A 12,606-nucleotide genomic window follows, 5' to 3' on the forward strand; every position below is an offset into this window, starting at 1 on the left:
CTCAATTGCTCCCTTTGGGGAGGATTCTCCTGGTTCTGCTCACTCCACTTTGCAGCCGTGAGAATATGTGTGCACGTGTGTAAATCTTTCCAGGCTCCTCTGTATTCATCATGGCACAGGCAGATTCCATCATACTTCCAGACCACAATGTGCTCAGCCATTACCCAAATGATCACTTCCAGTTCTTTGCTACAAGAAACAACACGGCTATAATTACTGTGGTGTATGTGAAGCTTTTCTTTTTGGGGTACGCGATGAGCAGTGGAATCTATGGGTCCAAAGTATGGATATTTTAGTCACTTTATCTGCATAATTCCAAAGGCCTTTTTCAGAATGGTTGTGCAGATTCACAGCTCCACCAACAATGCACCAGTGTGCCCATCTTCCTACAAGTCCTCCAAAGCTAACTGTTCCCATTTCTAGCCCTCGCTGCCAGTTTGCAGGATGTGAGGCGAAATGTTGCATTTCTCTTCTGGGAGTGATCTGGAGCATTGTTAATAGATTGTAATTGTCCTTACCTCCTGGACAAAGCCATTTGAATGTATTTCTGTTTGTTGTCTCCATCATCTTGGACACCAAACCCTTACTGGTCATATCTGATACAAAGATTTTTTTGACTAGGTGACTGCTTCCCTTCTTATCCCAGGCATGCTAATGCTGTATCATGTCATCTAATTAAAGGGACCGATTTTGTCTTGGGTGGTTGTCCTAGGTTGACTCCGCACTCTTCACACTGAGTTACAGTGCCCAGTGCACTCTCAATCAGTACGCATTTTAGAATACCTAGGAGGTGCCAGGCACTGTTCTAGGCACTGGAGATGCAGCATGTACTGAGGCATGACGGCCAGGAAAAGCAGCCGTAGTCTAAGCATTCTCTGGGATAGTGACATTGGGTTCTGGTATGAGGTCACTTCCTTTCCAACAGTGATGGAAATCCCAATCTGGCCCCCTGCCACCACTTCTTATGCTCCAGATTATACCCACTGGTCAAATGCACAACAATCTTCACGTATTCATGTAAAAAACACTAATTACAGACCTAGGTCTTCAATATGGTGCTGGCTGGGGGGGGGGGTGGAGTGGGGTGAAAGGCTGCAGGCATCACACTCATCCTTGACCAGAACCACTTTCAAGTGCTCCTGACCTCCGGGGACCTCATCTAGGCAAGGCACCGTAGGAGACTCGAGGTGCCTAGAGGGCAGGGCGTCCCGGGCTCCCTGGGGGGCACCAGGGCAGCAGCCCTCCTGGTCAGGAAGGGGGCTCCCTCTGCTTCCCCTGTACCCTTCATACTTGCCCTCTGGAGAGAGTTTTGAGAGTGCTGAGCCTAACTGTCTTAGCACGTGCTGTTGGCGATCTGAACAACCCAGTGAAGGGGGTGGGCTTGGAAATACCTCACCTCAGACTGGGCACTGTGGCGCCCAGACTCCCCTGGGATCCCCTTCCCTGGCTGATGACGGCTGTTCTGTCTCCTCCTTCCAGGGCCTCATGTTAAACAACAATAAGTTAACCAAGATCCACCCCAAGGCCTTTCTGCCCGTCAAGAAGCTTCGAAGGCTCTACTTGTCCCATAACCTGCTCACCGAGATTCCTACAAACCTTCCCAAGTCACTAGCGGAGCTGAGGATTCACGATAACAAAGTGAAAAAAATACAAAAGGAGACTTTCAAAGGGATGAATGCTTTACACGTGTTGGGTAAGTTCTTCCGTATGTGAAAGAAATTGTTCAGCTGTTACCAAATGCCAAATTCTTGACTTGGAAGAGTACTCAAGATGGTCAAACAGACAATCGATGGGTGCTTTTATGAGCCATTTTTTTTTTACCAGTATTTGGAGGGGTTTGGAGGAGAGCTCAAGCAAGTCACTGCTGTCACTCCACCATCTTGGCTCCACCCCTCCTACGGGTGCTTTTACAGCCCAGGCATTTTCTTCCAGTGATAAAGGAAGCTGATTATAAATAGCATTTTAAACACTGATGACTGACACTGATCTGCCCAAAGACATCCTGCCCTGTTAGAATTCTTCCTCAGGGATGCGAGGCCACCCTGATAATGGCACAGTCCAGAGGGTGTGCTGAGCCCTTTCCACGGCAGCCCCAACCAGGGCTGCCCTGTGTTCTCTCCCACCTTACCTCATCGACCCACAAGGAAGTCTACAAGGAATCCCACAAGGATCGCCTGGCTTCCCATCAGTCACCTCACCCTTATGCCTTTGAGACTTCAGGAGAGGAAAAGCAGCTGGTAAAATGACCACTTCCCTATAGTTTAAGTCATGTGAGCTCTGTTTTTTTTAAACCACCTGCACAGATCAGAAGAACAGGGTAAATGTCTGGAATTCACTCCCTAGTCTCTGTTTGGCTAATTTGCAAGAAAAATTTGCTTATCCATGAGTTAATTCAGCAAATATTTGTGCAATAAAAAGTGAACACAGAAACTGATTTGCAAAAGACAGTTGGCTATTGTCGATTTGTGCTTGTGGATTTGGGATACCGTCCTTAACTCTGGCCGCTGGGTATGCCCTCAGACGGGCCCCTCACTTACGGGAACACACAGAGGCATTTGTAAAAAATCTGCTGTCTTTTTGCTGACAAAGACGATGGGGAGAAGCGACATTCTATCCCTAGTGTCTGCCTAGCGCCTTGCGGGACCGGGAGGTGCTCCATCAGTGTTTGCGGATTGACTAACAGAAGCTCTAACGTCCATAATGTTTCCTGATCAAAGCTCAGCTGCCAGGCCTACGCAGAGAGACTGAGGACAGCCTTCTGGATCCTATTTTTACAATCTTATAATGTTCACTGGGGGCACACCAGAGCCTGTCTTGGACCCCCGTGTGCAGCAGTTTCCAGATCGACGGCTCACATGCTCCAGTCTATAGAGTAAGGCGAGTGGTGACAGCTGCAGCAACAATTGCCAAAACAAAATAAGAGCCAGAAGCTTCGTACAAGGAGCTACTCCACAGAGGCCATGCCAGGGCCCCTGCGCACTGCCGCCACTGGGCACCGGGCTAGTCTGTGGGCGGCCCCCCTTCGGGCAGCAAGCCTTCCCTGGAGGCCTCATGCATAAGATCAAAGAACATTGAGGTCAGTGTGCTTAGTGGGAGCTGAGCAAGCTCCTACTATGTGCCAGGCGCTGTGCCAAGCGCTGAGGAGACAACGGCACCAAAGGCTGGCCTCAGCTCTCGAGGTGCTCCCAGGTGGACGGGGGAGGCGCATTTCAAGCCTCATCCCTGCGCATCATGGAGATGCTCGCCTCCACCTGACAGGTGAGAGGAAGCGGGGGTCAGTGACTTACCTGCCCAAGATCACACGGTTAAAAGCATCAGAGGCAGGCGAGGCTAGCTCAAGCTTCCTCACCCGTAAGTGCAAGCTGCCACGGCAGCTGCTGCCATCTCGACCTGCGGCCCGAGTCCTCTGCGCCTGTCGGAGCTGGACGGGCCATGACAGCAGGCCGTCTGGAGCACACACGTCTCGAGGAGAGGGCCTGGGGTCCAGGGCTCGTCCTCTGGGACTGCCTGCCCAGGGCTCGGACGGACAGCTGAAGGAGCCTAGGCCGGACTGGCGGCTCTTCTGCATCTTTCTCTGAAGAGGGCCACGGGTGATGGCAGGTTTCCTTCACAACACATATCTGTTAGTGATGTTCTTTCTTCTTCCTAGAAATGAGCGCCAATCCTCTGGAAAATGAGGGAATAGACCCAGCGGCCTTTGAAGGCATCACCGTCTTTCACATCAGAATTGCAGACGCAAAGCTGACCTCCATCCCCAAAGGTGCGTGCCCCATGCCATCTCACGCACCGCCCATGTGTCTAGAAGTGGGGGCAGACTGAATGCTGAGGAGTCACTGGGCGGCACACAAGCATGGTCGGGCACCTCCTTGGTGCCTCACCTTTGTCAGGGAGGGGAGCCTGGGGGCTGAACGCTCAGTGTGGGGGGGGGACTGCAGGACTAGAGCCACAGGGAAGGCTTCATGGAAGAGGGGCCCAGAGCTGGGTGCTGAGAGGCAGGGGGGTGGTGGCCACAGGAGTGAAGAGTGGGCGTCTGCTCTGGGAGCAGGGCTGGGTAGGGCGGGGCCCCTGCTGGAGCACAGAGAACAGACCAGAGGAGAGGCCCAGGAACAGCGGGGAGGACGGGGAGGACCACTGGGGTGGGGTTCTGCCCCAGAGGAGTCCTCTTTTCCCCCATGGGTGAGTTTACTTCTGGAAAATCTTCCCAGGTAAATCTCACAAATGCGCTGCTGTTCAGTTGTGTCCGACTCTGTGACCCCATTTGGGGTTTTCTCGGGAGATACTGGAGGGGTTGGACATTTCCTTCTCCGGCTCGTTTTACAGATGAGGAAACTGAGGCAAACAGGGTCAAGTGACTTGCCCAGGGTCAGTCTTCCTGATGCCAGGCCTGGTGCTCTATCCACTGCGCCACCTAGTGGCCCATAAATCTCACAAATACATTTCCCCAATGGTGAGTACCATGTTCCCCAGATCCTGGACAAGTTTTCAACTTAACATATACAAATGGGCAGAGGATAGTCTTTCTTTCATGCCTCAGACCACACAAAAGGCAGGAGGCTTCACAGGGCCTCCAAACAGATAACGTGAAATGCCAGAAGCCTTCACGACGGCTCCTCGGGAAGGAAAGGCAAAAGGCCCTGGCACTCCGTCTGGCAGCAAGGGCAGCGGTGGTCCTGGCAGGAGGGCCAAAGAACTGTGCTGACGATGGCCGTCTGGTGCCTTTCTCTTCAAACTCAAAGTTCCCTTTGAAGTAGAGGTTTCTTTTCCCAAATTATGCAGAAGGTTTGCGGTGATGAAGGTGATTTCAGAAGTTTGACAGGCAGGAAAGGTCAGTCAACTGACTTAACTATTGCCTGAGATTCTCATGGCTGGTCTTGGAAACCTCTGGCCAGCTCACGTCACATTGGAGAGCTGCTTCTATCACCTTCCTGACTTTGACAGGGCCTGATAAAACAAGGTGAGGCTCTGAGGCTCCCCACCCCCACAGAAAGCTCCGGGAACCGTGTTCTCCTTCCTGCTCTTTTAGGAAATCTAGCGACAGAACAACACATGCTAAAGGTCAGGAGCTCACTGGAGAGTCTGCGGCACACTGGGAGAGCCAGGACACAACCACAGTTACACACACACATATACACACCCACACCCACACAGATGCCAGGCTCCTCTGAGGCATCTGTGTCTGTGGGCAGCTGGGGAGGCTTCACACAGAGACTCTGGGGGGCTGCAGGATGCTCAGCTTTCTCCCCATGTGGCTCTGGGAGGCTTCACTACTACTGAGCCCTCTGCCAGTGGGGCCAGAGATGTGGGAGCGAGGGATTCTGACCACTCAGTCAACAAGCAGTGATTGAGCACTTGATGCGTGCCAGGCACTCAGCTAAATGCTGGGGACACAGAGAAGCAGCCAAACCAGGCCTTGCTCTCCAGGCGGTCCCAGCCCTACGGGGGACACAACCTGGAGAAATAAGTCACAAGGTAAATGTGGACTAGATGGGGGAACCTGGGGCTATTCTTCGGCTGAGATGGCCACATGAATCCGCAGGGATGTTTCACTTGTATGATCGCACTACAAGATCTTTACCATCTGTAGCTTTTTACATGGTTTTTCCATGGAATTTTCTAACACCGACAGACCACGTGGTGAGCGGGACAGACCTGATGGGAGCTGGCGAGGAGCTAGCCCCAGGAGGCCGCCATCCTTGTTTTTGGAACAAGCACATGCAGTAAAACCCAAACAAGATACTTTGGAAGCTCAATCACTTTTCCAGTCTCCTCTGGCCCACAGATGCATGCCCTGTTCTTGGCTAGGACTGAAGCCCAACGCTGTTCAATAGAACAGACATCAATACCTTCCAAGCTTCCCTCCGGTACATCTGCAAAGCACACAGCGGGAGGATGAGAGCACGAGGCCCCACTGGGACTGGGCTCGGGGTGGATTCCCAGAGACTGGAAATGGAGATCTCGTCAAAATCTGTGGTATCGGCTTACCTGGGAAAGCATCCTGGATGCAGGCTTCCAGACCACCCACCACAGCTTGTTTTTAAAAACAGTAAGCGGACTAAGTGGCCAGTGCTGCCAGGACACACCCAGGGCTAACATCAAACTAGTGACGCTGTACCTATGGGACGCACGGCGGCCGAAGTCTCGGAGCACTAGTGACTCAGAGAGGCGCACTGATGTCCCCTTAAGGGCTCTAGGGGCAAAAAGGACGCTCACGAATTTCTTTCCTCAGGCCACCTGGTATCCCTGGTCCAAAAGCTACGTGCTCCATGGAAATGGACAAGGGAGAGAACTTGGTCAGGTTTTTACTAAGTTACCCCTGAGAGACAAAGAGAAAGCAGAAACAAGCCCCCATCTGATGTCCTGTTCCCAAGCAGGAGATATTGTGATGAAGAGGAGACACCAGGCCAGCAGGGAGCAGGCACTGCCTCCTGTAGACCGGGGCCCGGGGCCTTGTCCACCCCTCACCCCGCCCCACCCAGGACTCAGGAAGTGGGAGCAGCGTAGGGAGGAACAGCAAGGGGGGCAGAACATGGGAGGCGGTCAGCGTTAGAGGCCTGGGGAGCCAGAGGGACCAGGCCGGGAAGGGCTTTCGATGCCGAACAGCCCTTTATCTGCATTGTGTCCGGAAGGCAGCAGGGAGCTTTTTGATCAGAGCCGATGTTTGGGAAAACCCAATCTGGCCAATGAACCCCAGAGGGAGGCCTGGGGTGGGGGACCCTCTGAGACCCCGGGTGGTGGCGGCCAACGCCTCTGAGGGGTCTCCCTGCCTCAAAAATCCGTCCCCCCCCAGCCTGAGTCGGCTCCTGTCTCTCATGCTCCTGCTTGGCTCCAAGCTAAAGGCCCCTCACAAAGTGGCAGCAGCCTCCACTTCCTGCCACCTCTTCACCTACTGCCCGCGCCAGGCAGGCTGGCTTTCCCGCTGCACAGGTGGGCCCTCTGCTGTCTCTCTGAATCCCTGGCCTCTTCCAAAGCGCAGCCCAGCCCAACCTCCCCCAGAAGAGGTCGGCTCAGGCCTTGGGAGAACCTAACCTTAGGAGAGTCCAAAATGCCTGGAAAGTAAAATAGAAACAGACCACCTAGTCCTGTCCTAGACAAGTGCTCGGGGGGGGGGGAGAATTCCAACTGCCCTCACTCTCATCAGTTGTAGCCCACTGACGGCTACTTCAGGGCTACTTCACCTCCTCTCTGGAGAAAAGGAAGGAAACAAACTAGTATGTGCCAGGCACTGGGAGAAGCACTTTGGGAATATCATTGCATTTGACCTTCATAGCCAGCCTGGGAGGTAGGTGCTGTTATTATCCCCATTTTACAGGTGAGAAAACTGAGGCCCTCAGAGGTGAAGTGACTTGCCCAAGGTCACAAAGCTAAGAAGTATCTGAGGCTATATTTGAACTCAGACCTAGTGCTCTATGCTCTGCTCTCCCAGCTGGACAGACGAATGTCTTTTCTAATGCTCATGAGCCCCCACTGGTGTGCTCTCACCATGGCAGTCAGTTCATACCAATTAGTCAGCCTGCCTTATTAGCTTTTACAAAGAGGTTTTACTAAGGTGATAGAGTGAAAACAAATGGTCCAATATACCTCCCCACCCCACCCCCAAATTGGTGACAAATCTATCAGGACACACCGACTCTAGGGGGAAAGGGGCTCCAGCTTATTAGCAAACACACAAGGCAAAGGTGGCTTCTGGTAACAGCTCCTGGTGCTGGAAGCCACTGTTCCCTTTTTCGGGGTGCTCTTTGACCAGCTCTTTGACAGGCTCCTCGAGGAGCCGTGAGTCTACCTTCCTACATCACATCCAGTCTGTCCTCAGCTTTGATGCAGACACTGCTGTGAGCCACTGCTGTCTGAGGAAACAAGGCTAGGATGTCAATGGGAAGATGAAAGTCTAAATTATTCTGGGCCCTCTGAAGTTGGAAAGGTTCTTCTCCAGTCATGAGATAGGAAAAGGAGACCTAGGCTAATGTCCCCTCCCCAAAGTGCTTCCTCCCTGGGGCTTTGCTGGAATACTTCACTCTCATTTATTGGCTGGAACAGATAGTTTAGAGCATGACCAAGTCTCCTCTGCCAATCTGAGCATGCTTCCTGGGGGATGTCAATCCAGGGGAAGAAGGACTTTTCCTTATTTAGCCTAAAGTCTTTGCCTGATTGGAACGGTTACCATCTGGTTAAGGAATCACTTCCTTTAAACGGGGTGGCACAGCTGATAAAGCACCGGGCCTACCTGTGTGACCCTGGGCAAGTCACCTAACACTGTCTGCCTCAGTTTTCTCACATGTAAAATGAGCTGGAGAAGGAAATGGCAAACCACTCCAGTACTCTGCCAAGAAAACCCCAAACTGGGTCACGGAGAGTGACATGGACAGGACTGAGCAACCACAAACAAGGTAGGGGGACTGGGCTGATTCACACAATAAAGCCTCACCCTTATCACTAGGAGATGGCACAAAGCAGTTCATAATTAATTACCCAAGTGAGTGACACAGACTCGAGAGCTCAGGGGAAACGGAGACCACCCAGAGGGAAATACTGGGGCTTGAATCCAGGAAGCCTTGAAGGCCAGGCAGAGACTTTGACTCTAGCTGTGTGACCTTAGACAAGTCACTGCTCTGTGGTGAAGGGGCTGGTGCGGAAGATCTTTCTGGCCCGGCTGGTTCTAAAATACTCGGAGGATTGAGGACAAGATTCCCTCGGCACAAGTGGCGTGCTGCCAGCAGTCCCCTAACTCCTGACACAGTGACACAGAACCCTATCAGCTTCCCCTACATGAAGGTGGCCCCACCAGGGACCTGCTTTTCATTTGTCAAAGGGCTTCCCTGCATTTCCCCCTCGGTATCCAGACAGATGTGACCAGAACAATGATGCTTTTAAACAGGTACGAAGGGGTTCCCTCCAACTCCCTGCTGCCAAAGCAGCCAGCATCCCCAGGCACTGCAGCTGTGAGCAGTGGAACCTGCCATACGCACGGGAGCCAAGCAGAGGCAGGCAGGTCCGGGGGCAGAGCTGCACCACCCCACCCAGCCCTGCCAGAGGCAAAGGCTGGAGCAGGAGGAAGCCTCTGGACACCCCCATCTACAGAGTCCCTAGGACACCTTCCCAACTCCAGGCCCTGGGATCTGCCTCTCCCAGGAAAATGGAGCAAGGCCAGGCAGAGTTCCCATCCACCTCTACTTCACCTTGATGAATTCTGTTTCATTCTTGTTTGTCTTTGATATTTTAGAGCAAGTCTAGCTCTGTCATCTCTAAAACTGACTTCTCTATGCCCTCAATTCCTTCTTCTCCCCCTCCATAAGAGCAGGGCATCCAAGGCACAGAGGCAGCTCGCTGATAGCACAGTGGCTTCTGACCCTGGGCAAGTCACTTGACTTCTGTCTACCTCAGTTTTCTCACCTGTACAATGGGGATCGTAGCCCCTACCTCATAGGGTTGTGGTGGAGATCCAAGGGGATTATATTTGTCAAGCATTTTGTTAACCTTAAGGTTCTATGTCAATGCTAGCTATTATCATCATCATCATCGTCATCACAGAATCTCCAGAGGTGGAAGGGACCTCAGAGGCCACAGTCCTAGACTTAAGTGAGAAGGGAGTGCATGGGAGGTGGGAAGCATGGCAAATGCAAAGGCACAGAGGTGAGAAATTAGGCCAGAGCAGCTAGAAGGTTAGGAGGGGGCCAGGTCCGTGAAAGCTTTAGAGGAGTTTCTATCTAATACTCTCAGTAACTGGGAGAGGAGGGGGAGGGTGAGACGGTCAGCCTGTACTTTATATGACTCCGTCCGTCCCCACAGAGAGCTCTGACCCACTGCCTTTCCCCTTCCTCCCCGTCAGGCCTCCCATCATCTCTACTGGAGCTTCATTTAGATGACAACAAAATTTCCACAGTGGAACTTGAAGATTTTAAGCGGTACAAAGACCTTCAAAGGTAAAGCCACATCAGCACGTGAATTTGGAAGCTGAGGTATGTGCTGTACAAGGAAACCTCCTTGGGGCCCAGTGGGGTGCGAGCCTCTGGTGGCCTCAGGGACACCAGGCCATCTCTGGACAGCTTTGGGGCTGCCCAGGGGTGGGGGGGGTAGAGAGGAGGCATTCCCTCTGCCACTGAGTGGAAAATGGAGTGGGTGAGATGGCGCACAGGGCCTGCCTCCTCTCCCACAGACCCCCACCCCCACCCCCGCCTCATCCAATGATGCTCAAAGGGAGGTTTCCCCACAGAAATGCTTTACCAAGTGAGGAAAGGATGTCACTGAATGCTCAGAACTGGGACACTCTCACTGAGAGCTGGGCAGCAAAAAAGCAGTGTGTCAGCCAAGCCACAGCCAGGCCAAGCCGCATGCATCATGCACTGCCATCTTTTTGTTCTCTTTTCAGGCTGGGCCTTGGAAACAACAAGATCAAAGACATTGAGAATGGAAGTCTTGCAAACATTCCCCACATACGAGAAATCCATTTGGAAAAAAACAAGCTGAAAAAAGTTCCGCCTGGGTTACAGGACCTGAAATACCTTCAGGTAAGGTCTTCTTCTGGGGCGGGCCAGCCTGCTCTCTCAGGTTTTCAGAGAAAAAGGGTAACTTAGGGTTAGGCCCAAGACAGCTCTGAGATATAAAATCAAGAGACAGACAACATCTGCCAACCTCATTCTCATCCCTCCAACAGGCCTTTTGTTATTCCTGATTCTGGTAAGAAGCCAGACCCCAGGGAGGACACATCTTCCTCTCCTCTTCCATGAAGAGGCAGCCTCTAACCCTGCCAAGGTCATCGCCTCGATCCACCCCCTTCTGTCTGCTCCAGCAGATCATCCCCGTTCACGCATTTGCAGTCTCTCACTATCTACTGGCTCATTCCCTACAAAGCCCATGCATGCCTCCCCCCAAGTCCCCATGTGACCCTTCCATCCCCACCAACTAGCCTCCTATGCTATATCTCTTCTGTTTTTTGTCCTCAAAAAGGTGTCTACAATAGGCGCCTCTCTTTCTCTCCTCTTTACCCCTTCCAGTCTGGCTTCTGACCTTGCCCTTCCACTGAAACTGCCCTCTCCAAAGTCACCAGTGATCTCCTAGTTGCCAAACCCAGGGGCTTCTTCCCAGTCCTCACTCTCCTCGGCCCATCTGCAACCTCTGACACTGTGGGTCACTCTCTCCTCTCTCTGGGTTTTCAGGACATCTCCACTCTCCCCTGGTTCTCCTCCCACTTCTCTGATGGCTCCTTCTCTGTCTCCTTTGCTAGATCCTCCTTCAGATCGCCTCCTCTAACCACAGGTATCTCTCAGGGTTCTGTCCTGGGTCCTCTTCTCTTCTCCCTCTCTTCTACTTCACTGGGGGATCTCATCAGCTCCCGAGGATTGAATGACCATCTCTGTGCTGAGCAGTCTCAAATTTACCCATCCTGTCTCAGCTTCTCTGCTGACCTCCCATCTCCCACCTCCAACTGCATTTCAGACATCTCTAACTGGATGTCCAGTACACATGTCCAGAACAGAACTCATTCTCTTTCCTGCTAAATCCTCCACCCTCTTAACTTTCCTGTTACTGTAGAGCACAACACTGTCTTCCCAGACTCCCAGGCTCCCAACCCAGGTGCCTTCCTGGACTCCTCACTCTCTCTCTTCTCTTTTGAGAAATAGGGAGGTCAGTGTACAGGGGCAGCTAGTTGGTGTCATGGTACACAGAAGTGGCAGGCCCGGAGTCAGGAAGACTCATCTTCCTGAGTTCAAATCTGGTCTCAGACATTTACTAGCTGGGTGACCCTGGGCAAGTCACTTAACTTTCTCTGCCTCAGTTTCCTCATCTGTAAAATGAACCGCAGAAGGAAATGGCAAGGCACGCCAGTATCTCTGCCAAGAAAACCTTGCAGTGGGTCACAAAGAGTAGTATGTGACCAAACAACGACAAAGAGGTGGTGTACCTAGGTAATTCAGTGCACAGAAAGGCAAGGGGGCCGTGTTTGGAAGGGCTGTCAGGATTAAAAAGAGCCCTTAACAGTAGAGCCTGGTGGGGAGAGGGAGCTGCTGGATCCTGGTGAACGGGAGGTGAGCTGGTCAGACCAACTGCAGGGAAATCTCCTTGACAGCCAAGAAGACGGATTAGAGATAGGGACAAGTGTGAGGCCATCACACGTCCGGGAGAAAAGCGACGAGGGACTGTTCTAGGGTTGCGACTCTCTGGGTGGAGGGAAGGGGACACGTGCAAGAGATGCTGGGGAGGGAGGAATGACAAGGTTTGGGGGCTGAAGCAGAGTGGACGGTCAAGCATGAAACACACTTTCTGCGGCCAAGGCCAAAGGCTCTGAGGAAAGCGTGGGTGGCAGAAGTGGGAGAAACTGGGCTCAGAGAGCGGAATGTCCACGTTCTGACGCTCGGACATGGCACACTCTGTGAGGGCATCTCTACAGCCGTGTGTCGAGGGGAGAAGGAGGTCCTCCAACTAGAGGAAGCTGAGGAATTGTTAGGTTGGGTCGTCAGAGGGGCGGCTAGTGTTCACAAGAAAGTCAACGGGGATCCTGCGCAGGGATGGGTGACAGAAGCACGCTGGGGCAGTGACCAGAAGGTGAGCAGGCATCGGCCACCAGCACAAGGATGGGGCTGGGTAAGCAGACTGTCCGGGATTCCAAAGTGG

General features: G+C 52.7%; 2 protein-coding genes across 2 annotated transcripts in view; one reads left to right on the forward strand and one right to left on the reverse strand.

Annotated features, from left to right (window-relative positions):
* The window catches only part of CENPP (centromere protein P), a 191,630-nt gene that overhangs the window by 103,073 nt on the left and 75,951 nt on the right, over positions 1 to 12,606 (reverse strand). The gene's annotated exons all lie outside the window — the stretch shown is intronic.
* ASPN (asporin) overlaps positions 1 to 12,606 on the forward strand; it is a 33,063-nt gene that overhangs the window by 17,761 nt on the left and 2,696 nt on the right. Inside the window, exons 4-7 of the mRNA XM_020964370.2 lie at positions 1,480 to 1,693; positions 3,650 to 3,760; positions 9,824 to 9,917; positions 10,364 to 10,502. Of these exons, the coding sequence (XP_020820029.1) occupies positions 1,480 to 1,693; positions 3,650 to 3,760; positions 9,824 to 9,917; positions 10,364 to 10,502 (558 nt within the window). The remainder of the gene's footprint in view (positions 1 to 1,479; positions 1,694 to 3,649; positions 3,761 to 9,823; positions 9,918 to 10,363; positions 10,503 to 12,606) is intronic.

Source organism: Phascolarctos cinereus, unplaced genomic scaffold (genome assembly GCF_003287225.1).
Source record: "Phascolarctos cinereus isolate Bilbo 61053 unplaced genomic scaffold, phaCin_HiC Scaffold_4;HRSCAF=312, whole genome shotgun sequence".
Classification (NCBI taxonomy): domain Eukaryota; kingdom Metazoa; phylum Chordata; class Mammalia; order Diprotodontia; family Phascolarctidae; genus Phascolarctos; species Phascolarctos cinereus.